At 28.7% G+C, this 27,023-nt stretch overlaps 1 protein-coding gene across 1 annotated transcript in view; it reads right to left on the bottom strand.

Moving 5' to 3' along the window:
• The window catches only part of LOC148944366 (uncharacterized), a 469,003-nt gene that overhangs the window by 78,077 nt on the left and 363,903 nt on the right, over positions 1–27,023 (bottom strand). The window contains exon 16 of the mRNA XM_089099911.1: positions 25,486–25,664. Within this exon, the coding sequence (XP_088956037.1) occupies positions 25,486–25,664 (179 nt within the window). The remainder of the gene's footprint in view (positions 1–25,485; positions 25,665–27,023) is intronic.

The raw sequence follows: 27,023 nt of genomic DNA, 5'->3' as shown, positions 1-27,023 counted from the left end.
TTTAAAGAGAACAAGAAGAAGACAAGCATATTCCTGCACTAATGTCATTAATCATATCTTGTCAATGTGCCAAAACTGCTATCTATGTAAAAATAATGTGACAATAGACAGTGAAATCGCAGGCAGAATAAAAAGGACATTAGCAGACAATATCATCAATGAATATAAAGATGAATTGACGGAAAGTGAAGCGCAAGTGTACTAATAATGTATTTAACATATTTTTATATCAATATTCTACATGTCCTTATTTCATTAAAAATATTTTATGCATTATTTTGTTAAGTGTTCACTATTTTTAGGGTATGCTAGAACATCAAACGTTCAGAATATCTATTAAAAAGGTCACAGATGTAAGAAAAAGAATTTTTAGAGATAAAGATACTGCTAGCAGGCTCAATTTTTCATAAAAGATAGAAAAGTTCAAGTTCTCTTCTGAATTTTACCAAAGAACACAATTCAATTCTAATTTCACCAGAGAAAATAAAAAGCTTCCACTTCAGTTTTAAGTTCACCAAGACATAAAAAAAATTTGAAGTTCACTTCTAAATTTTTCCATAGAAGATAGGAAAAGTTATACTATGATTGTGATTATTTTCCATGAAGATAAAAAGTTTCACTTTAATTCTAAAGTTTCTTAAATTCAATTCCGACCTTTCTCAAAGAGTCAAATTTAAAGTTCTGTTCCAAATATTTTCCCGGAAGAAGAAAAGTTCAACTTCGATTCTGAATTTTCTCAATAGAAATGAAATATGTTATTGATCAATTCTATTTTCCCAAAATAATATAAAAAGTTTCCACTTCAGTTCAGATTTTTCTCAAAAAGATGAAAAAATTTAAATTACTGTTCCAAATTTTTCATAGAAGATAGAAAAGTTCAAGTTCTTTTCTGAATTTTACCAAAGAACAAAATTCAATTCTAATTTCTCCAGAAAAAAAAATAAAAAGCTTCCTAATCAGTTTTAAGTTCACCAAGACATAAAAATTTAAAGTTCAGTTCTAAATTTTTCCAAAGAAGATAGGACAAGTTATACTATGATTGTGATTATTTTCTATGAAGATAAAAAGTTTCACTTTAATTCTAAATTTTCTTAAATTCAGTTCCGACCCTTCTCAAAGAGATGAAAAAATTTTAAGCTCTGTTCCAAATATTTTCCCGGAAGAAGAAAAGTCCCTAGACATACAAAATTTAAAGTTCACTTCTAAATTTTTCCATAGAAGATATGAAAAGTTACACTATGATTGCGATTATTTTCCATGAAGACAAAAAGTTTCACTTTAATTTTAAATTTTCTTAAATTCAATTCCGACCTTTCTCATACAGATGAAAAAATTTAAAGTTCTGTTCCAAATATTTTCCGGGAAGAAGAAAAGTTCAACTTCGATTCTGAATTTTCTCAACGAAAATGAAATAAGTTATTGATCAATTCTGTTTTCCCAAAATAATATAAAAATTTTCCCTCTTCAGTTCAGATTTTTCTCAAAGAGATGAAAAAATTTTAACTACTGTTCCAAATTTTTCATAGAAGATAGAAAAGTTCAAGTTCTCTTCTGAATTTTACCAAAAAACACAATTTAATTCTAATTTCTCCAGAGAAAATAAAAAGCTTCCTCATCAGTTTTAAGTTCACCAAGACCTAAAAATTTAAAGTTCAGTTCTAAATTTTTTCATAGAAGATAGGAAAAGTTATACTAAGATTGTGATTATTTTCTATGAAGATAAAAAGTTTCACTTTAATTCTAAATTTTCTTAAATTCAGTTCCGACTTTTCTCAAAGAGATGAAAAAATTTAAAGTTCTGTTCCAAATATTTTCCCAGAAGAAGAAAAGTTCAACTTCGATTTTAAATTTTCTCAATGAAAATGAAATAAGTTATTGATCAATTCTATTCCCCCAAAATAATATACACAGTTTCCACTTCAGTTCAGATTTTTTCAAAGAGATGAAAAAATTTTAAATACTGTTCCAAATTTTTCATAGAAGATAGAAAAGTTCAAGTTCTCTTCTGAATTTTACCTACGAACACAATTCAATTCTAATTTCTCCAGAGAAAATAAAAAGCTTCCACGTCAGTTTTAAGTTCACCAAGATATAAAAAATTTAAAGTTCACTTTTAAATTTTTCCATAGAAGATAGGAAAAGTTATACTATGATTGCGATTATTTTCCATGAAGATAAAAAGTTTCACTTTAATTCTAAATTTTCTTAAATTCAATTCTAACCTTTCTTAAGCACATGAAAAAATTTAAAGTTCTGTTCCAAATATTTCCCCGAAAGAAGAAAAGTTCAACTTCGATTCTCAATTTTCTCAATGAAAATGATATAAGCTATTGATCAATTCTATTCTCCCAAAATAATATAAAAATTTTCCTCTTTAGTTCATATTTTTCTCAAAGAGGTGAAAAAATTTAAACTACTCTTCAAAATTTTTCATAGAAGGTAGAAAAGTTCAAGTTCTTTTCTGAATTTTACCAAAGAACACAATTCAATTCTAATTTCTCCAGAGAAAATAAAAAGCTTCCTAATCAGTTTTAAGTTCACCAAGACATAAAAATTTAATGTTCAGTTCTAAATTTTTCCATAGAAGATAGGAAAAGTTATACTATGTTTGTGATTATTTTTTATGAAGATAAAAAGTTTCACTTTAATTCTAAATTTTCTTAAATTCAATTCCGACCTTTCTCAAAGAGTTAAATTTAAAGTTCTGTTCCAAATATTTTCCCGGAAGAAGAAAAGTTCAAATTCGATTCTTAATGTTCTCAATGAAAATGAAATAAGTTATTGATCAATTCTATTTCCCCAAAATAATATAAAAAGTTTCCACTTCAGTTCATATTTTTCTCAAAGAGATAAAACAATTTAAAATACTGTTCCAAATTTTTCATAGAAGGTAGAAAAGTTCAAGTTATCTTCTGAATTTTACAAAAGAACACAATTCAATTCTAATTTCTCCAAAGAAAATAAAAAGCTTCCTCATCAGTTTTAAGTTCACCAAGACATAAAAATTTAAAGTTCAGTTCTAAATTTTTCCAAAGAAGATAGGACAAGTTATACTATGATTGTGATTATTTTCTATGAAGATAAAAAGTTTCACTTTAATTCTAAATTTTCTTAAATTCAGTTCCGACCCTTCTCAAAGAGATGAAAAAATTTTAAGTTCTGTTCCAAATATTTTCCCGGAAGAAGAAAAGTCCCAAGACATAAAAAATTTAAAGTTCACTTCTAAATTTTTCCATAGAAGATAGGAAAAGTTATACTATGATTGTGATTATTTTCCATGAAGACAAAAAGTTTCACTTTAATTTTAAATTTTCTTAAATTCAATTCCGACCTTTCTCATACAGATGAAAAAATTTAAAGTTCTGTTCCAAATATTTTCCGGGAAGAAGAAAAGTTCAACTTCGATTCTGAATTTTCTCAACGAAAATGAAATAAGTTATTGATCAATTCTATTTTCCCAAAATAATATAAAAATTTTCCCTCTTCAGTTCAGATTTTTCTCAAAGAGATGAAAAAATTTTAACTACTGTTCCAAATTTTTCATAGAAGATAGAAAAGTTCAAGTTCTCTTCTGAATTTTACCAAAGAACACAATTCAATTCTAATTTCTCCAGAGAAAATAAAAAGCTTCCTCATCAGTTTTAAGTTCACCAAGACATAAAAATTTAAAGTTCAGTTCTAAATTTTTTCATAGAAGATAGGAAAAGTTATACTATGATTGTGATTATTTTCTATGAAGATAAAAAGTTTCACTTTAATTCTAAATTTTCTTAAATTCAGTTCTGACTTTTCTCAAAGAGATGAAAAAATTTAAAGTTCTATTCCAAATATTTTCCCGGAAGAAGAAAAGTTCAACTTCAATTCTGAATTTTCTCAATGAAAATGAAATAAGTTATTGATCAATTCTATTCCCCCAAAATAATATACAAAGTTTCCACTTCAGTTCAGATTTTTTTCAAAGAGATGAAAAATTTTTAAATACTGTTCCAAATTTTTCATAGAAGATAGAAAAGTTCAAGTTCTCTTCTGAATTTTACCAAAGAACATAATTCAATTCTAATTTCTCCAGAGAAAATAAAAGGCTTCCACGTCAGTTTTAAGTTCACCAAGACATAAAAAATTTAAAGTTCAGTTCTAAATTTTTCCATAGAAGATAGGAAAAGTTATACTATGATTGAGATTATTTTCCATGAAGATAAAAAGTTTCACTTTAATTCTAAATTTTCTTAAATTCAATTCCGACCTTTCTCAAAGACATGAAAAAATTTAAAGTTCTGTTCCAAATATTTTCCCAGAAAAAGAAAAGCTCAACTTCGATTCTGAATTTTCTCAATGAAAATGGAATAAGTTTTTGATCAATTCTGTTTTCCAAAAATAATATAAAAAGTTTCCACTTTAGTTCAGATTTTCTCAAAGAGATGAAAAAATTTAAAATACTCTTCCAAATTTTTCATATAAGATAGAAAAGTGCAAGTTCTTTTCTGAATTTTACCAAAGAACACAATTCAATTCTAATTTCTCAAGAGAAAATAAAAAGCTTCCTAATCAGTTTTAAGTTCACCAAGACATAAAAATTTAAAGTTCAGTTCTAAATTTTTCCATAGAAGATAGGAAAAGTTATACTATGTTTGTGATTATTTTTTGTGAATATAAAAAGTTTCACTTTAACTCTAAATTTTCTTAAATTCAGTTCCGACCCTTCTCAAAGAGATGAAAAAATTTTAAGTTCTGTTCCAAATATTTTCCCGGAAGAAGAAAAGTCCCTAGACATAAAAAATTTAAAGTTCACTTCTAAATTTTTCCATAGAAGATAGGAAAAGTTATACTATGATTGTGATTATTTTCCATGAAGACAAAAAGTTTCACTTTAATTTTAAATTTTCTTAAATTCAATTCCGACCTTTCTCATACAGATGAAAAAATTTAAAGTTCTGTTCCAAATATTTTCCGGGAAGAAGAAAAGTTCAACTTCGATTCTGAATTTTCTCAACGAAAATGAAATAAGTTATTGATCAATTCTGTTTTCCCAAAATAATATAAAAATTTTCCCTCTTCAGTTCAGATTTTTCTCAAAGAGATGAAAAAATTTAAAATACTGTTCCAAAATTTTCATAGAAGATAGAAAAGTTCAAGTTCTCTTCTGAATTTTACCAAAGAACACAATTCAATTCTAATTTCTCCAGAGAAAATAAAAAGCTTCCTCATCAGTTTTAAGTTCACCAAGACCTAAAAATTTAAAGTTCAGTTCTAAATTTTTCCATAGAAGATATGAAAAGTTATACTATGATTGTGATTATTTTCTATGAAGATAAAAAGTTTCACTTTAATTCTAAATTTTCTTAAATTCAGTTCCAACTTTTCTCAAAGAGATTAAAAATTTTTAAGTTCTCTTCCAAATATTTTCCCGGAAGAAGAAAAGTCCCAAGACATAAAAAATTTAAAGTTCACTTCTAAATTTTTCCATAGAAGATAGGAAAAGTTATACTATGATTGTGATTATTTTATGTAAAAATTAAAGTTCAAGTTCTCTTCTGAATTTTACCAAAAAACACAATTCAATTCTAATTTCTCCAGAGAAAATAAAAAGCTTCCTCATCAGTTTTAAGTTCACCAAGACAAAAATTTAAACTTCAGTTCTAAATTTTTCATTAGAAGATAGGAAAAGTTATACTATGATTGTGATTATTTTCCCTGAAGATAAAAAGTTTCACTTTAATTTTAAATTTTCTTAAATTCATTTCCGACCTTTCTCAAACAGATTTAAAAAATTTAAAGTTCTGTTCCAAATATTTCCCCGGAAGAAGAAAAGTACAACTTCAATTCTGAATTTTCTCAATGAAAACGAAATAAGTTATTGATCAATTCTATTTTCCTAGAATAATATAAAATTTTCTACTTCAATTCAGATTTTTCTCAGAGATGAAAAAATTTGAAATACTGTTCCAAATTTTTCCTAGAAGATAAAAAAGTTCAAGTTCTCTTCTGAATTTTACCAAGGAACCTAATTCAATTCTAATTTCTCCAAAGAAAATAAAAAGCTTCCACTTCCGTTTTAAGTTCACCAAGACATGAAAAATTTAAAGTTCACTTCTAGATTTTTCCGTAGAAGATAGGAAAAGTTATACTATGATTGTGATTATTCTCCATGAAGATAAAAAGTTTCACTTTAATTCTAAATTTTCTTAAATTCAATTCCGACCTTTCTCAAAGAGATGAAAAAATTTAAAGTTCTGTTCCAAATGTTTTCCCGGAAGACGAAAAGTTCAACTTCGATTCTGAATTTTCTCAATGAAAATTAAATAAGTTATTGATCATTTCTATTTTCCCAAAATAATATAAAAAGTTTCCACTTCAGTTCAGATTTTTCTCAAAGAGATGAAAAAATTTAAAATACTGTTCCAAATTTTTCATAGAAGATAGAAAAGTTCAAGTTCACTTCTGGATTTTACCAAAGAACACAATTCAATTCTAATTTCTCCAGAGAAAATAAAAAGCTTCTACAGATTATTTTCCATGAAGATAAAAAGTTTCACTTTAATTCTAAATTTTCTTAAATTCAATTCCAACCTTTCTCAAAGAGATGAAAAAATTTAAATTTCTGTTCCAAATATTTTCCCGGAAGAAGAAAAGTTCCAACTTCGATTCTGAATTTTCTCAATGAAAATGAAATAAGTTATTGATCAATTCTATTTTCCTAATATAATATAAAATTTTCCACTTCAATTCAGATTTTTCTATAAGAGATGAAAAAATTTAAAATACTGTTCCAAATTTTTCTTAGAAGATAGAAAAGTTCTAGTTCTCTTCTGAATTTTACCAAAGAACACAATTCAATTCTAATTTCTCCAGAGAAAATAAAAAGCTTCCACTTCAGTTTTAAGTTCACCAAGACATAAAAAATTTAAAGTTCAGTTCTAAATTTTTCCGCAGAAGATAGGAAAAGTTATAATATTATTGTGATTATTTTCCATGAAGATAAAAAGTTTCACTTTAATTCTAAATTTTCTTAAATTCAGTTCCGCCTTTTCAAATAGAGATGAAAAAATTTATAGTTCTGTTCCAAATTTTTCATAAAAGATAGGAAAAGTTATACTTTGATCGTGAATATTCAAGTTCTCTTCTGAATTTTACCAAAGAACACAATTCAATTCTAATTTCTCCAGAGAAAATAAAAAGCTTCCACTTCAGTTTTAAGTTCACCAAGACATAAAAAATTTAAAGTTCAGTTCTAAATTTTTCCGCAGAAGATAGGAACAGTTATACTATGATTGTGATTATTTTCTATGAAGATAAAAAGTTTCACTTTAATTCTAAATTTTCTTAAATTCAGTTCTGACTTTTCTCAAAGAGATGAAAAAATTTAAAGTTCTATTCCAAATATTTTCCCGGAAGAAGAAAAGTTCAACTTCGATTCTGAATTTTCTCAATGAAAATGAGATAAGTTATTGAAAAATTCTATTCCCCCAAAATAATATACACAGTTTCCACTTCAGTTCAGATTTTTTCAAAGAGATGAAAAAATTTTAAATAATGTTCCAAATTTTTCATAGAAGATAGAAAAGTTCAAGTTCTCTTCTGAATTTTACCAAAGAACATAATTCAATTCTAATTTCTCCAGAGAAAATAAAAGCTTCCACGTCAGTTTTAAGTTCACCAAGACATAAAAAATTTAAAGTTCAGTTCTAAATTTTTCCAAAGAAGATAGGGAAAGTTATACTATGATTGCGATTATTTTCCATTAAGATAAAAAGTTTCACTTTTATTCTAAATTTTCTTAAATTCAATTCCGACCTTTCTCAAAGACATAAAAAAATTTAAAGTTCTGTTCCAAATATTTTCCCGGAAGAAGAAAAGTTCAACTTCGATTCTGAATTTTCTCAATGAAAATGAAATAAGTTATTGATCAATTCTATTTTCCCAAAATAATATAAAAATTTCCACTTCAGTTCAGATTTTTCCCAAAGAGATGAAAAAATTTAAAATACTGTGCCGAATTTTCCATAGAAGATAGAAAAGTTCCAGTTCTCTTCTGAATTTTACCAAAGAACACAATTCAATTCTAATTTCTCCAAAGAAAATAAAAAGCTTCCACCGATTATTTTCCATGAAGATAAAAAGTTTCAATTTAATTATAAATTTTCTTAAATTCAATTCCGACTTTTCTCAAAGAGATGAAAAAATTTAAAGTTCTGATCCAAATATTTTCCCGGAAGAAGAAAAGTTTAACTTCGATTCTGAATTTTCTCAATGAAAATGAAATAAGTTATTGATCAATTCTATTTTCCTAAAATAATATAAAATTTTCCACTTCAATTCAGATTTTTCTCAAAGCGATGAAAAAATTTAAAATACTGTTCCAAATTTTTTTTAGAAGATAGAAAAGTTCAAGTTCTCTTCTGAATTTTACCAAAGAGCACAATTCAATTCTAATTTCTCCAGAGAAAATAAAAAGCTTCCACTTCAGTTTTAAGTTCACCAAGACATAACAAATTTAAAGTTCAGTTCTAAATTTTTCCATAGAAGATAGGAAAAGTTATACTATGATTGTGATTATTTTCCATGAAGATAAAAAGTTTCACTTTAATTCTAAATTTTCTTAAATTCAGTTCCGACTTTTCAAATAGAGATGAAAAAATTTAAAGTTCTGTTCAAAATTTTTCATAGAAGATAGGAAAAGTTATACTTTGATCGTGAATATTCAAGTTCTATTCTGAATTTTACCAAAGAACACAATTCAATTCTAATTTCTCCAGAGAAAATAAAAAGCTTCCACTTCAGTTTTAAGTTCACCAAGACATAAAAAATTTAAATTTCAGCTCTAAATTTTTCCATGGAAGATAGGAAAAGTTATACTATGATTGTGATTCTTTTCTATTAAGAAAAAAATTTTCACTTTAATTCTATATTTTCTTAAATTCAGTTCCAACTTTTCTTAATGAGATGAAAAAATTTAACGTTCTGTTACAAATTTTTCATATAAGATAGGAAAAGTTATACTGTGATTGTGAATATTCACTATGAAGATACGGAGCTCCACTTTAATTCTGAGTTTTCTCGAAGAAGTGCAAAATGTACAAGTTCTCTTCTGAATTTTCTTAGAGAAGCGAAAAAAAGTTAGCTCAATTCTGAAGTTTACCAATGAAAATGAAAAAGCTTCCATTTCAGTTCCTAATTTCTCAAAGACATAAGAAATTTAAAGTTCAATTCTAAATTTTTTCATAGAAGATAGGAATGGCTATACTATGATTGTGATTATTTTCCATGAAGATAAAAAGTTTCACTTTATTTCTAATTTTTCATAAATTCAGTTCATTCATTAAACCATCAAAAACAATAGATTAGGTTAGGTATAAATAAATATTAATAAATAATTAGAAACATTTCTCCAAGTTTAAGTTAGGTTGGGTTAATTTATCATGAGCGCTCATGATAAGCTAACCTAACCTAACTTAAACATGGTAAAAAGATTAAATTAGGTTAGGTTAGGCTAGATTAAGTTAGGTTAGGTTAAGTTAGGTTAGGTTAGCCTACGTACGCGCGCGTACGTAGGCTAACCTAACCTAACCTAACCTAACTTAACCTAACCTAACTTAACCTAACTTAATCTAGCCTAACCTAACCTAATTTAATCTTTTTACCATGTTTAAGTTAGGTTAGGTTAGCTTATCATGAGCGCTCATGATAAGTTAAACTAAACTAAATTAAACATGGAGAAATGTTTATAATTATTTATTAATATTTATTTATACCTAACCTATTGTTTTTGATGGTTAAATGAATGAACTGAATTTAAGAAAAATTAGAAATAAAGTGAAAATTTTTATCTTCATGGAAAATAATTACAGTCATAGTATAGCCATTCCTATCTTCTATGGAAATATTTATAATTGAACTTTAAATTTTCAATGTCTTTGAGGACTTAGGAACTGAAATGGAAGCTTTTTCATTTTCATTGGTAAATTTCAGAATTGAGCTAACTTTTTTTCGCTTCTCTAAGAAAATTCAGAAGTGAACTTGTACATTTTGCACTTCTTCGAGAAAACTCAGAATTAAAGCTGAGATCCATATCTTCATGAAGAATATTCACAATCAAAGTATAACTTTTCCTACCTTCTCTGAAAAATTTGGAACAGAACTTTAAATTTTTCCGTCTCTTTGTGAAAAGTTGGAAATTAATTCAAGAAAATTTATAATTAAAGTGAAACTTTTTATCTTCATTGAAAATAATCACAATTAAACTATAACTTTTCCTATCTTCCACGGAAAAATTTAGAGCTGAAATTTAAATTTTTTATGTCTTGGTGAACTTAAAACTGAAGTGGAAGCTTTTTATTTTCTCCGTAGAAATTAGAATTGAATTGTGTTCTTTGGTAAAATTCAGAATAGAACTTGAATATTCACGATCAAAGTATAACTTTTCCTATCTTCTATGAAAATTTTTGAACAGAACTTTAAATTTTTTCATCTCTATTTGAAAAGTCGGAACTGAATTTAAGAAAATTTAGAATTAAAGTGAAACTTTTTATCTTCATAGAAAATAATCTCAATCAAAGCGTAATGTTTCCTATCTTCTACGAAAAAATTTAGATCTGAACTTTAAATTTTTTATGTCTTGGTAAGCTTAAAATTGAAGAGGAAGCTTTTTATTTTCCCTGGAAGAATTAAACTTTAATTGTGTTTTCTTTGGTAAAATTCAGAAGTGAACTTGAACCTTTCTATCTTCTACGAAAAATTTGGAACAGTATTTTAAATTTTTTCATCTCTTTGAGAAAAATCTAAATTGAAGTGGAAAATTTTATATTATTTTAGGAAAATAGAATTGATCAATAACTTATTTCATTTTCATTGAGAAAATTCAGAATCGAAGTTTAACTTTTCTTCTTCTGATGAAATCTTTGGAAGAGATCTTTAAATTTTTTCATCTGTTTGAGAAAGGTTAGAACTGAATTTAAGAAAATTTATAATTAAATTGAAACTTTTTATCTTCATGGAAAATAATCTGTGGAAGATTTTTATTTTCTTTGGAGAAATCAGAATTGAATTGTGTTCTTTGGTAAAATCCAGAAGTGAACTTGAACTTTTCTATCTTCTATGAAAAATTTTGAACAGTATTTTAAATTTTTTCATCTCTTTGAGAAAAATCTGAACTGAAGTGGAAACTTTTTATATTATTTTGGGAAAATAGAATTTATCAATAACTTATTTCATTTTCATTGAGAAAATTCAGAATCGAAGTTGAACTTTTCTTTTTCCGGGAAAATATTTGGAACAGAACTTTAAATTTTTTCATCTCTTTGAGAAAGGTCGGAATTGAATTTAAGAAAATTTAAAATTAAATTGAAACTTTTTATCTTCATGGAAAATAATCGCAATCATAGTATACCTTTTCCTATCCTCTATGGAAAAATTTAGAACTGAACTTAAAATTTTTTATGTCTTGGTGAACTTAAAACTGAAGAGGAAGCTTTTTATTTTCTCTGGAGAAATTAGAATTGAATTGTGTTCTTTGGTAAAATTCAGAAGAGAACTTGAACCTTTCTATCTTCTTCGAAAAATTTGGAACAGTATTTTAAATTTTTTCATCTCTTTGAGAAAAATCTAAATTGAAGTGGAAAATTTTATATTATTTTAGGAAAATAGAATTGATCAATAACTTATTTCATTTTCATTGAGAAAATTCAGAATCAAAGTTGAACTTTTCTTCTTCCGGGGAAATATTTGGAACAGAAATTTAAAATTTTTCATATCTTTGAGAGAAGTCGGAATTTAATTTAAGAAAATTTATAATTAAAGTGAAACTTTTTATCTTCATGGAAAATAATCTGTGGAAGCTTTTTATTTTCTCTGGAGAAATTAGAATTGAATTGTGTTCTTTGGTAAAATTCAGAAGTGAACTTGAACTTTTCTGTCTTCTATGAAAAATTTTGAACAGTATTTTAAATTTTTTCATCTCTTTGAGAAAAATCTGAACTGAAGTGGAAACTTTTTATATTATTTTGGGAAAATAGAATTGATCAATAACTTATTTAATTTTCATTTAGAAAATTCATAATCGAAGTTTAAATTTTCTTTTTCCGGGAAAATATTTGGAACAGAACTTTAAATTTTTTCATGTCTTTGAGAAAGGTCGGAATTGAATTTAAGAAAATTTAGAATTAAAGTGAAACTTTTTATCTTCACGGAAAATAATCGCAATCATAGTATAGCTTTTCCTATCCTCTATGGTAAAATTTAGAACTGAACTTTAAATTTTTTATGTCTTGGTGAACTTAAAACTGAAGTGGAAGCTTTTTATTTTCTCTGGAGAAATTAGAATTGAATTGTGCTCTTTGGTAAAATTCAGAAGAGAACTTGAACTTTTCTATCTTCTAAGAAAAATTTGGAACAGTATTTTAAATTTTTTCATCTCTTTGAGAAAAATCTTAATTGAAGTGGAAATTTTTATATTATTTTAGGAAAATAGAATTTATCAATAACTTATTTCATTTTCATTGAGAAAATTCAGAATCGAAGTTGAACTTTTCTTCTTCCGGGAAAATATTTGGAACAAAACTTTAAATTAGGTTAGGTTAGGTTAGCCTACGTACGCGCGCGTACGTAGGCTAACCTAACCTAACTTAACCTAACCTAACTTAATCTAGCCTAACCTAACCTAATTTAATCTTTTTACCATGTTTAAGTTAGGTTAGGTTAGCTTATCATGAGCGCTCATGATAAGTTAACCCAACCTAACTTAAACTTGGAGAAATGTTTCTAATTATTTATTAATATTTATTTATACCTAACCTACCCTATTGTTTTTGATGGTTAAATGAATGAACTGAATTTATAAAAAATTAGAAATAAAGTTAAACTTTTTATCTTCATGGTAAATAATCACAATCATGGTATAGCCATTCCTATCTTCTATGGAAAAATTTAGAATTGAACTTTAAATTTGTAATGTCTTTGAGAAATTTGGAGCTGAAATGAAAGCTTTTTCATTTTCATTGGTAAATTTCAGAATTGAGCTAACTTTTTTTTTCTTCTCTAAGAAAATTCAGAAGTGAACTGGAACATTTTACACTTCTTCGAGAAAACTCAGAATTAAAGTGGAGCTCCATATCTTCATGAAGAATATTCACAATCAAAGTATAACTTTTCCTATCTCCTATGAAAAATTTGGAACAGAACTTTAAATTTTTTCATCTCTTTGAGAAAAGTTGGAACTGAATTTAAGAAAATTTAGAATTAAAGTGAAACTTTTTATCTTCATGGAAAATAATCACAATCATAGTATAACTTTTCCTATCTTCCATGGAAAAATTTAGAGCTGAAATTTAAATTTTTTATGTCTTGGTGAACTTAAAACTGAAGTGGAAGCTTTTTATTTTCTCCGGAGAAATTAGAATTGAATTGTGTTCTTTGGTAAAATTCAGAATAGAACTTGAATATTCACGATCAAAGTATAACTTTTCCTATCTTCTATGAAAAATTTGGAACAGAACTTTAAATTTTTTCATCTCTATTTGAAAAGTCGGAACTGAATTTAAGAAAATTTAGAATTAAAGTGAAACTTTTTATCTTCATGGAAAATAATCGCAATCATAGTATAGCTTTTCCTATCTTCTATGGAAAAATTTAGAACTGAACTTTAAATTTTTTATGTCTTGGTGAGCTTAAAACTGAAGTGGAAGCTTTTTATTTTCTCTGGAGAAATTAGAATCGAATTGTATTCTTTGGTAAAATTCAGAAGAGAACTTGAACTTTTCCATCTTCTAAGAAAAGTTTGGAACAGTATTTTAAATTTTTTCATCTCTTTGAGAAAAATCTGAATTGAAGTGGAAAATTTTATATTATTTTAGGAAAATAGAATTGATCAATAACTTATTTAATTTTCATTGAGAAAATTCAGAATCGAAGTTGAACTTTTCTTGTTACGGGAAAATATTTGGAACAGAACTTTAAATTTTTTCATCTCTTTGAGAAAGGTCGGAATTGAATTTAAGAAAATGTATAATTAAAGTGAAACTTTTTATCTTCATGGAAAATAATCTGTAGAAGCTTTTTATTTTCTCTGGAGAAATTAGAATTGAATTGTGTTCTTTGGTAAAATTCAGAAGTGAACTTGAACTTTTCTATCTTCTATGAAAAATTTGGAACAGTATTTTAAAATTTTTCATCTCTTTGAGATAAATCTGAATTGAAATGGAAAATTTTTATATTATTTTGGGAAAATTGAATTGATCAATAACCTATTTCTTTTTCACTGAAAAAATTAAGAATCGAAGTTGAACTTTTCTTCTTCCGGGAAAATATTGGGAACAGAACTTAAAATTTTTTCATCTGTTTGAGAAAGTTTAGAACTGAATTTAAGAAAATTTAGAATTAAAGTGAAACTTTTTATCTTCATGGAAAATAATCGCAATCATAGTATAACTTTTCCTATCTTCTATGGAAAAATTTAGAACTGAGCTTCAAATTTTTTGTCTTGGTGAACTTAAAACTGAAGTGGAAGCTTTTTATTTTCTCTGGAGAAATTAGAATTGAATTATGTTCTTTGGTAAAATTCAGAAGAGAACAGGAACTTTTCTATCTTCTATGAAGAATTTGGAACAGTATTTTAAATTTTTTCATCTCTTTGAGAAAAATCTGAATTGAAGTGGAAAGTTTTATATTATTTTAGGAAAATAGAATTGATCAATAACTTATTTCATTTTCATTGAGAAAATTCAGAATCGAAGTTGAACTTTTATTCTTCCGGGAAAATATTTGGAATAGAACTTTAAAATTTTTCATCTCTTTAAGAGAAGTCTGAATTGAATTTAAGAAAATTTATAATTAAATTGAAACTTTTTATCTTCATGGAAAATAATCTGTGGAAGCTTTTTATTTTCTCTGGTGAAATCAGAATTGAATTGTGTTCTTTGGTAAAATTCAGAAGTGAACTTGAACTTTTCTATCTTCTATGAAAAATTTGGAACAGTATTTTAAATTTTTTCATCTCTTTGAGAAAAATCTGAACTGAAGTGGAAAATTTTTATATTATTTTGGGAAAATAGAATTGATCAATAACTTATTTCATTTTCATTGAGAAAATTCAGAATCGAAGTTGAACTTTTCTTCTTCCGGGAAAATATTTGGAACAGAACTTTAAATTTTTTCATCTCTTTGAGAAAGGTCGGAATTGAATTTAAGAAAATGTTGAATGAAAGTGAAACTTTTTATCTTCATGGAATATAATCACAATCATAGTATAACTTTTCCTATCTTCTATGGAAAAATTTAGAACTGAACTTTAAATTTTTTATGTCTTGGTGAACTTAAAACTGACGTGGAAGCTTTTTATTTTCTCTGGAGAAATTAGAATTGAATTATGTTCTTTGGTAAAATTCAGAAGAGAACTTGAACTTTTCTATCTTCTATGAAAAATTTGGAACAGTATTTAAAAATTTTTCATCTCTTTGAAAAAAATCTGAACTGAAGTGGAAACTTTGTATATTATTTTGGGGGAATAGAATTGATCAATAACTTATTTCATTTTCATTGAGAAAAGTCAGAATCGAAGTTGAACTTGCACTTTAAATTTTTTCATCTCTTTGAGAAAAGTCAGAACTGAATTTAAGAAAATTTAGAATTAAAGTGAAACTTTTTATCTTCATAGAAAATAATCACAATCTTAGTATAACTTTTCCTATCTTCTGCGGAAAAATTTAGAACTGAACTTTAAATTTCTTATGTCTTGGTGAACTTAAAACTGAAGTGGAAGCTTTTTATTTTCTCTGGACAAATTAGAATTGAATTGTGTTCTATGGTAAAATTCAGAAGAGAACTTGAATATTCACGATCAAAGTATAACTTTTTCTATCTTCTATGAAAAGTTTGGAACATAACTTTAAATTTTTTCATATCTTTGAGAAAAGTCTGAACTAAATTTAATAAAATTTAGGAATAAAGTGAAACTTTTTATCTTCATGGAAAATAATCACAATAATATTATAACTTTTCCTATCTTCTGCGGAAAAATTTAGAACTGAACTTTAAATTTTTTATGTCTTGGTGAACTTAAAACTGAAGTGGAAGCTTATTATTTTCTCTGGAGAAATTAGAACTGAATTGTGTTCTTTGGTAAAATTCAGAAGAGAACTTGAACTTTTCTATCTTCTAAGAAAAATCTGGAACAGTATTTTAAATTTTTTCATCTCTTATAGAAAAATCTGAATTGAAGTGGAAAATTTTATATTATATTAGGAAAATAGAATTGATCAATAACTTATTTCATTTTCATTGAGAAAATTCAGAATCGAAGTTGAACTTTTCTTCTTCCGGGAAAATATTTGGAACAGAACTTTAAATTTTTTCATCTCTTTGAGAAAGATCGGAATTGGATTTAAGAAAATTTATAATTAAATTGAAACTTTTTATTTTCATGGAAAATAATCTGTAGAAGCTTTTTATTTTCTTTGGAGAAATTATAATTGAAATGTGTTCTTTGGTAAAATCCAGAAGTGAACTGGAAATTTTCTATCTTCTATGGAAAAGTCGGCACAGTATTTTAAATTTTTCATCCCTTTGGAAAAAATCTGAACTGAAGTGGAAACTTTTTATATTATTTGGGGAAAATAGAATTGATCAATAACTTATTTCATTTTCATTGAGAAAATTCAGAATCGAAGTTGAACTTTTCTTCTTCCGGGAAAATATTTGGAACAGAACTTTTTTCATCTGTATGAGAAAGGTCGGAATTGAATTTAAGAAAATTTAGAATTAAAGTGAAACTTTTTATTTTCATGGAAAATAATCACAATCAAAGTATAACTTTTCCTATCTTCTACAGAAAAATTTAGAAGTGAACTTTAAATTTTTCATGTCTTGGTGAACTTAAAACTGAAGTGGGAAGCTTTTTATTTTCTTTGGAGAAATTAGAATTGAATTATGTTCTTTGGTAAAATTCAGAAGAGAACTTGAACTTTTCTATCTTCTAGTAAAAATTTGGAACAGTATTTCAAATTTTTTCATCTCTGAGAAAAATCTGAATTGAATTGGAAAATTTTATATTATTCTAGGAAAATAGAATTGATCAATAACTTATTTCGTTTTCATTGAAAAAATTCAGAATCGAAGTTGTACTTTTCTTCTTCCGGGGAAATATTTGGAACAGAACTTTAAATTTTTTCATCTGTTTGAGAAAGGTCGGAATTGAATTTAAGAAAATTTAGAATTAAAGTGAAACTTTTTATCTTCATGGAAAATAATCACAATCATAGTATAACTTTTCCTATCTTCTATGGAAAAATTTGGAACTGAACTTTAAATTTTTATGTCTTGGTGAACTTAAAACTTACGTGGAAGCTTTTTATTTTCTCTGGAGAAATTAGAATTGAATTGGGTTCTTTGGTAAAATTCAGAAAAGAACTTGAACTTTTCTATCTTCCATGAACAATTTGGAACATTATTTAAAATTTTTTCATCTCTTTGAGAAAAATCTGAACTGAAGTGGAAAATTTTATATTATTTTAGGAAAATAGAATTGATCCATAACTTATTTCATTTTCATTGAGAAAATTCAGAATTGAAGTTGAACTTTTCTTCTTCCAGGAAAATATTTGGAACAGAACTTTAAATTTTTTCATCTGTTTGAGAAAGGTCGGAATTGAATTTAAGAAAATTTAAAATTAAAGTAAAACTTTTTATCTTCATGGAAAATAATCACAATCATAGTATAACTTTTCCTATCTTCTATGGAAAAATTTAGAAGTGAACTTTAAATTTTTTATTACTTGGGACTTTTCTTCTCCCGGGAAAATATTTGGAAGAGAACTTAAAAATTTTTAATCTCTTTGAGAAAAGTCGGAACTGAATTTAAGAAAATTTAGAATTAAAGTGAAACTTTTTATCTTCATAGAAAATAATCACAATCATAGTATAACTTTTCATATCTTCTATGGAAAAATTTAGAACTGAACTTTAAATTTTTATGTCTTGGTGAACTTAAAACTGATGAGGAAGCTTTTTATTTTCTCTGGAGAAATTAGAATTGAATTGTGTTCTTTGGTAAAATTCAGAAGAGAACTTGAACTTTTCTATCTTCTATGACAATTTTGGAACAGTATTTAAAATTTTTTCTTCTCTTTGAAAAAAATCTGAAATGAAGAGGGAAAATTTTTATATTATTTTGGGAAAATAGAATTGATCAATAACTTATTTCATTTTCATTGAGAAAATTCAGAATCGAAGTTGAACTTTTCTTCTTCTGGGAAAATATTTGGAACAGAACTTTAAATCTGACTCTTTGAGAAAGGTCGGAATTGAATTTACAAAAATTTAGAATTAAAGTGAAACTTTTTATCTTCATGGAAAATAATCACAACCATAGTATAACTTTTCCTATCTTCTATGGAAAAATTTAGAACTGAACTTTAAATTTCTTATGTCTTGGTAAACTTGAAACTGAAGTGGAAGCTTTTTATTTTCTCTGGTGAAATTAGAATTGAATTGTGTTCTTTGGTAAAATTCAGAAGAGAACTTGAACTTTTCTATCTTTTATGAAAAATTGAGCCTGCTAGCAGTATCTTTATTTTTAAAATTCTTTTTCTTACATCTCTGACGTTTTTAATAGATATTCTGAACGTTTGACGTTCTAGCATAACCTAAAAATTATGAACACTTATCAAAGTAATACGTAAAATATTTTTAATGAAATAACGAAATATAGAATATTAATATAAAAATATGTTAAATACATTAGTATATATTATTAGTACACTTGCGCTTCACTTTCCGTCAATTCATCTTTATATTCATTGATGATATTGTCTGCTAATGTCCTTTTTATTCTGCCTGCAATTTCACTGTCTATTGTCACATTATTTTTACATAGATAGCAGTTTTGGCACATTGACAAGATATGATTAATGACATTAGTGCAGGAGTATGCTTGTCTTCTTCTTGATCTCTTTAAAATGCTAATACCGGAAAGATGATGATAGGATGTATCATCAAGTACAGATGTATCAACAGGTATTGTGTTACCAGCAACAGTAGCAAGGAGTTGTCCCCGATCATCGACAATTATTTTTAAGTTTGCATTCTCTTTGAACACTAATTTCTCTGGTAATGTTACTCTTGCATATCCACCGTTTACACGATTGAAATTTTTTGGTACTCCAAAGAAATTTAACTCCTCGCTGTCATGACAACGTATGCATACATTTCCAATAGTGCTACCACTTGTACTCGTTTCATAGTTCAGGTATTTCTCCTTGTCAGCATTCAACACGACGATGATTTTATCATGTGCACATACTTTCGTCGAATAATTCATCTTCACTTTTTTACAGATATGAATTGTGTGTTTATTCTTCCACTGTGCAAAAAATACTGATTTAATGCATGCAATAAACTAGGTAGTGTCGATAACCTGCCATAGAGTACCAGTGGGAAAGCCGCGTCATGTCTATGAGCAAGCATAGAGTGTGATTGGTAGAGCAACAAGAATATTTCATGTCATTTTAAGATACGTAAAAAAGTTTTAAAAATACCATGTTAAAAAAATTCAAAAGTTATTTTAAAAAAATGGGGGAGGGGGGGGGCTTTGGGTCCCGGGGCTATTTGGGGGCTCAGGGGGCATTAGGGGGATAGGGGCCCTTTGGGGTGGGGGTAGGGGACATCACGACACTGTTCAAATACAACTTGTGTATTATAACGACCACAGAGTTTCACCCTCAAATCCTCTTCTAAAATCATCTTTTAAAATCATCTTTTAAAATGTATCTAACTGCTTCGCCGAAATAATTCCCTAAAATGTCTAAAACGGTTTCGCCCAAATAACCCCTAAACGTAATTTCAGGGTGTTCCTTTTGTTTTTGGCATGTCTGCGCTGTCACATTTCAAATTACTAAGAAACCTGATTCCCGCGCTAAATCTATTCATCGCTAAGATGTTTCTTGGAGAATTGTTTCCATGGCGTTTGGTTATTAATATCTTTTGGAGTTCGACCAGTAGAATTGTTTCCGAGGCAAAGACATTAATGACTTGGATCTATTCATGGAGCAGTACCTGTCAGACATTACTAAACTTTGCCCGGAAACAATTTGATTAATGACTGACAGCACAGGTGTTCCAAATTCCCAATCGCTTTGATTAACCACTTGTTCTCCCTAATGACTCTATGCCCATATTTGGTGTTCTCGTGGGACTATAAGATAGCCTTCTATGCCCAAATATGGTGTGGGCGTGGGAGTTATAGGGTCATTTCTACTAACACATCCCATAACAATTTTGAGATAGCTATTTTGTTCAGCGTAGTTGATTTTCAGATAGAAAACATATTTTTGAGGAGGACACTCCCCCAAAACCCTCAGGGCAAGGATTATAAGTTATGCCCTGGTGACATAGAAGGTTGAAATCTTTGTCGTATATACTTGAAAAAGGGCTCATTCGATTTGAAATTAAAGGGCTAGTGCCCTTTTTAATAGTCGAAAGTGATTCGAGGGCAACTAACCCCACTAAACTAACCTAACATAAACCAGAGACGACACACACACAGAGACGACACACACACAGAGACGACACAAACACAGAGACGACAAACACACAGAGACGACACACACACAGAAGACAAACACACGGAGACGACAGACACAGGGAGACGACACACACACACAGACGACACACACACAGAGATGAAAAACACATAAAGACTACACACACACAGAGACAATAAACACACAGAGAGACGTCAAACACTTAGAGACGTCACTCACACAGAGACAACACACACACAAACAAGACACACAAATAAAGACGACACACACATAGATACGACACGCACAGGGGGAGGAGATACACACAGAGACTACACACACACAGAGACGACACACATAGAGATAATACACATAGATAAACATAGAGATAAGGTTTTTACTAAAATCTTTGTCGTAGAAACTTGAAAAAGGGCTCATTCGATTTGAAATTCAAAGGGCTAGTACCCTTTTTAATAGTCGAAAGTGATTTGAGGGCCACTGACCCCCCTCACACGCCCACCTTTTCCCAAGACACTCCCCCACAACCCTCAGTGCAAGGATTATAAGTTATGCCCTGGGGGCATATAAATTTTATTGAAATCTTTGTCGTAGAAACTTGAAAAAGGGCTCATTCGATTTGAAATTCAAAGGGCTAGTACCCTTTTTAATAGTCGTAAGTGATTTTAGGGCAACTAACCCCCCCCCCCTCTCACGCCTACTTTTTCCCCAAACACATCCAATCAAAATGTTTAGATCACCATTTTATTCAACGTAGTTGAAAGTTTTGGAAATTAGGTCTTTAAGGATGACAACCCCTCACAGCTCTCATGGCAAGGGTCGTAAGTTATGCCCTGGGGGTATATAAAGGTTTTATTGAAAGCGTTGTTGTAAAAACTTCAAAAGGGCTCATTCAATCGGAAATTGAAAGGGCTAGTGCCATTTTTAATGGGTGAAAGCGATTGGATAGTGACTAACAACCCACTCCCGCCCGTCATTTTTCAAAACCCATACACTCTAAATTTTTAAATATCTATTTTCTGCAACATCCTGGAATATTCTTGAAATTAGGTATTTTTGGATTATAACCCCCTCAGAGTCCTCAGTTTAAGGGTTCTAAGTTATGCCATTAAAGTTTATATCGAAAGCTTGTATAGAAATTTCAAAAAGGGCTCATTTGATTGGAAATTCAAACTGTTCTTCTAAATAGTCAAGAACGAGCGAAGAGTAATTAACCCCCCTCATACGACCAACATTTCCCCAAAAACATTCAGTCAAAGTTTAGAGATAGCCATTTTGTTCAACATAGTTGAAAGATCTGGAAATTATGTATTTAAGGATGACAAACCCCTGAGAGCCTCAACTGCAAAATTTGTAGTTTATGCCCTGGGGGCATAAAAGATGTTATAGATAGAGTTGCCGTAAAACTTCAATTCGAAACTGAGAGGGCTAGTGCCCTTTGTAATAGTTTAAAGTGATTGGAGCGTAACTAACCTCCCTCTCACGCCCACCTTTCCTCCAAAGACATCCAATCAAAATTTTCAGATAGTCATTTTGTTCAACGTAGTAGAAAGTTCTGGATCTTAGGGTAAGGGTTGTAATTTATGCCCTGGGGGCATACAAGGTGTTTATAGAACGCGTTGTAGTTTCCAAAAGTGCTCATTCGATTGGAAATCCAAGGCCTAGTGCCCTTTTTAATAGTCAAAAGGGATTGGAAGGCTTGACATTTTTATAGTAAAGATCGATGAGGGTATAATATTCTATTTTTGTTGCTGTTGTTGTTTAGACCAAGGCACTTCGTATCGAAGGAGTTGTCGTGGGAACTTCGAAGAAATCTCATTTGATTGAAAATAGAAAGGGCTGAAGCCCTTTTTAACAGTCGAAAGTGATTGGAGGGCAACTAGTCCCCCCTCCACTCCCACCCTTTCATTTGCTCATTATGTTTAAACACTAAATCTCAAGGCTGTTGCCTTGAGATTAAATCAAAATACACTGTGATAATTTTAATTTCCAATAAGACATCTCAGCAGTATCCCAAGAACGACTGAGGGTATTACATTCATACTTTTGGGGCTAGTTCTGCTCTTAAAATTTAACCAAATCAAAATAGCATAAGTGTATCCAAGCTATGAAAGAAAGTAAACATATTTTTTTGCGAATGGTATCAAGTTTTCAATTTCAAACTCCATTAAACAAAAAAAGAGCAAAAATAAAATCAAATAATCTTCCAAGCCTGAAACTACCCCAAATCAGCATCGATAAATAAATGAAACCCAAAACGAACAGAAATTAAGATTAATGACCGATTCAAACTCAAAACGAACAGAAATTAACATAAGTTGGGCGCAAAACCCCTATGCCTTCCCAAGGCCAGAACAAAAATTTGCACTTTACTGAAAAAAATAAGTGTTTTTAATTTTATAACTTTAATAAATCAAATAATATTAATATTCTGATTACTAAATATCAGAATATGTATATTAAACTGAAAATGAAAATTCATTTGTATTTTTTTCAGTAAAGTGCAGATTTTGATCTGGCCTTGGGAAAGAATAGGGGTTTTGCGCCCTACTTATGTTAATTTTTGCTCGTTTTGAGTTTGACTCGGTTATTTATTGTAATTACTGTTCGTTTTTGGGTATAATTTATTTATCGATGATGATTTGTGGTAGTTTCACGCTTGGTAGATTATTTGATTTTATTTTTGCAATTTTTTTGTTTAATGGAATTCTTTACTTTTCTTTGAAAAACTTATTTTGTAGATTTTTTTTTAATTAATTAAAGATAAAGGCCACTGATTGAGGAAAAACCTTTCAGGAATTTGGTAGCATGTTTGGCACCATATGTAACAGTTATGAAACAGAACATGCTCAGACTGAGAAAAGATTCCGTATTTAAAAATGTAATGCAAAGTGTGCTTGACGAGTTTAAAAAGTTGGATTTTCTTCATACAATAACTAATGTTTGGAAAGCAAAAAACAAGAGCTGCCTTACTGCCACAGCTCACTTGTGCAAGGCCCACATTCCAAGAGATTCGAAAGTATGGGTCCTGAATTGTTTTGGAAAGAGCTAATAAAATTAAAGTGAATATTTGACATATAACGATATCAATTGCCGAAAACTCATCAGTTCAAGATTTTATTTCACTGTAATTTTCACTATATTTTCAATGTTGAAAAAAGTAGAAAAGAAAATAGAATATAGTATAATTCATTTTCAGCAAAGATTTCGTTTTCATTTTCAACGGATGTTTTTAGGTGAAAACTATATTTGTCTCGAACCGTCTTGAAAAGAACTAATAAAATTTAACTTAATATTGGATATATAAAAATAATAATTGCCGAAAGCTCATCAGTTCAATATTTTATTTCACTATTATTACTTTTTATTTCTATGTTGTACTAGGTGCAAAATAAAATATTTGTAACATAATATTTGTATGAAATATTTGTTTTCATAAGTATCTTTTCTATGTTTGTTTGCTATAATTGAGTATTTGATTTCTGTTCGTTTTGGGTCTCAATCATTGTTTAGTATTAATTTATCGTCATGTTCAGTTGAAATTATTGTTGGTTTTTATTTCTGCTGATCTTAAGTTTAATATAACCTTTACTTCCTTTAAAAAACTTCTTTTTTCGTAAGTTTTTTTATAATTAATAAATAAAGTATCAGATTCTAGTTTAAACTATTAATTTGTAGAGAGTGGTCTGAGAATTAGCTCTGGCTGAATCCTGCATAATTATTGTATAAATGTCGTTTAGTTTGACATCAAGGTTTACTTGAACTAATGTTTTGATTCTAATGCAATTTCTAGATAATATGCTCGAAAGAATCCTCCTGGGAAAATCTTCAAAAGGTAATGCATGAATAAATATGAAGTAAGAGCATTAATCCTGGTTTCCGCGATAGCTTTAACTTAGTAAAAAAACGTATATATCAGAGGCAACACCCAGCTCTCTTTAAATCTGACTCTTTTAGTTCTGACTTTGCCGTGAGGATATAGTTGGCGGGGTGGGTAAAAGATATGTTCTTGACAACTTAGATGCAGATGGTTACTTTTGATTGATTCTGACTCCCCCTTCCACTTAAGTATTCCCTGTAAATTTCATCTTAATGTCCTTTTACGTTCCTTGATATCCTTTTATTTTTAAATTCCGTTGATGTTTAGAAAAATCAAACCTCTTTGTTCAAAATGCGTATCATTTTCAATAAAAAGCAAGCAACACAACAGCCTTTGAGAGGTTCACGTACGGAGAGGATGGGCAGTAGCCAAACCCTATTTATAGTAATTTCTCTTCGTTTTAAGTTTGAAACAAGCATCCATTTTATTTTATCATTTTGCTTTATTTAGGATTTATTTGTTGATGTATATCAGTATCTATCATTTATATATTTGATGTACTTATTCTTTTTAATTTCTGTTCGTTCTGGATTTCATTTATTCTTTGCTAGAAATTTCTGATTGTTTTCGGTTTGAATTATTGTAAACCTTATTTCTGCTCGTCTTAAGCAATAATATGGCTCTTTAATTGTCTCTGAAAAACCGCTTTTTCGGTTATACAATAATAGAAAGAGAGCATGCAATGTTGCGGAGACTTCTTCATCTTTAAACTTTACTTTTAGAAATGCTTTATGTTATGTATGACTCATACAGACTGATCTTGTAGCACCTATCCTTTAGTTCCAATTAGAAAGGAGTATGCGAAATTATAATTTTTGGAAATGATACGAATTCAGAACATGCATTCTTTTTAGTTTTAGCTATCCATTCAATGCTTTGAGTCCACCATTTTAAATTTAACCGAAAAAAAAAAAAAAAAATCTCAAGACGATTATGAATAGCTCACCCATAGACGCCATGAATGAAGATCGAAGGATTTTCATAATTCAAAATATGAAGCCGTTTCAAAATATTCTTAGTACATTTACATGATCTATATATAATCCATGAAAAAGTAAGAACACCAAACAGTGTATCACAAACCTATTAAGCTGATCCCACTTTCCCAGCTATTTTGACGAACGCCGATTAAAATATCCGGAAGGGATTCAGGTGTTTCACTTCTTGGCGCTCGAGGGAGTCTCCGTCTTGATTGACTAGCAGGAATTGGAAATTGTTCTTTCCCTCTGAAAGATTCACGTCGGTGTCTCCTTAAGAACTGTCTAAAACAAGAAAGTCTTATGGTCATTTAGAGGCAAGGATCTAATTAGAGACACTGATGATTAATATTACCGGTTGATACGCAAATCGGGAATACAATAAATTAGACTATTTTAGTTTTCATGTTTATTTTGAATAATACTTTGGTATTTATAATTCTTGCTTATAACTAAAACTGAAAAGTCGTCTAATCTTTTGTATAGAGGGGTTCATTTTCGGATAATTAATTCACCCCTTCCCCTGTAAAGGAAATTCGAAATTTTTAGATTTCATGTAGAAAGAAAAACTGTTCTTCATACCAGTTTAAAACATGCTTGTTGGTTCTCATTAAACATTTTTGGCTCTTAGTCCTTCTCTTTGGAAAAATTCTTAAGACGGCACTTTTGTTTTTAAGAAGAAGTAAAGATAGTATAAAAGTAGGCTATATTTGAGCGCAATTTCTTCTCTTCCGAAGAACTGCTAGTGCTTAGCAACGTCGGAAATTTAATATCCAGTGAAATGTAACGAGGATTATGCCTCCTTTCTGATGAATTAGGTTTAACCAAATATTTTTGCATTTTCCAGACAAACCAAACTTAACACCTCGGATTTACTATTTAATATACTTAGCCTTGCTTCTCTTGTGCCTTCACCTCAAGCCACCAAGCATTTTTTTTCTAAGCGTCCGAGTGAATTACTAGAATGGCTAGGGATACGAGGAAACAAGCAGGCATTTTGCCTTACGTCACAAAGAAAAGAAATACAAATGCAGTCGCCTAATACAGCGAGGCCATGTATAAATTAAAGGAATTTTCCACGAAAAGACGTGCTTATTCAGTCACAATGTTCGATTGGTCACAGCTTTGTGCGATAATCCTTTAATATTTTTTTTTCAAAATTGGGAGAATGGACAGGTGATTTCTATCCTTATGGACTGAAAGTATTTATAATTTTGTGTCTTCAATGGGGCTATCCTAAATATTATCTCGTAGATACCCTTGAATACACTAATATCTTAATAAACTATTTTAATAAAAGTGTCCAATCATGTTCTATTTTGTTCTAACCATTTTCATATTAGGTTATTAATGTTTTGTTGTCTTGATAAAACGGGCGTCAAAAATCAATATAGCCGGATTTGTTTCCGGAAAGGTTTCGTCGTGACGAAAATCTTATAGCCCTGTTTACATGCTCTAAAACTTTAAATCAGATTGGTAAGAACAGAAAAATAAAATTTTTGCGCTACAAATTGATACAGCCAGAAATTTTTACAAAATGTGTGGTTCTCATTGTCTAGCAGACCAATTATCCAAGAACTAATCCTTTTGCCTTGTGAAATAAACCTTAAGATTTCATGATCAGACAAAAAAAAATGTTTGGTT

Source organism: Artemia sp. Qi Xiang Cuo, chromosome 14 (assembly GCF_049724085.1).
Source record: "Artemia sp. Qi Xiang Cuo chromosome 14, ASM4972408v1, whole genome shotgun sequence".
Classification (NCBI taxonomy): domain Eukaryota; kingdom Metazoa; phylum Arthropoda; class Branchiopoda; order Anostraca; family Artemiidae; genus Artemia; species Artemia sp. Qi Xiang Cuo.
Note: the sequence above shows the minus strand (reverse complement) of the source record. Positions and strands in the feature narration are given on the sequence as shown.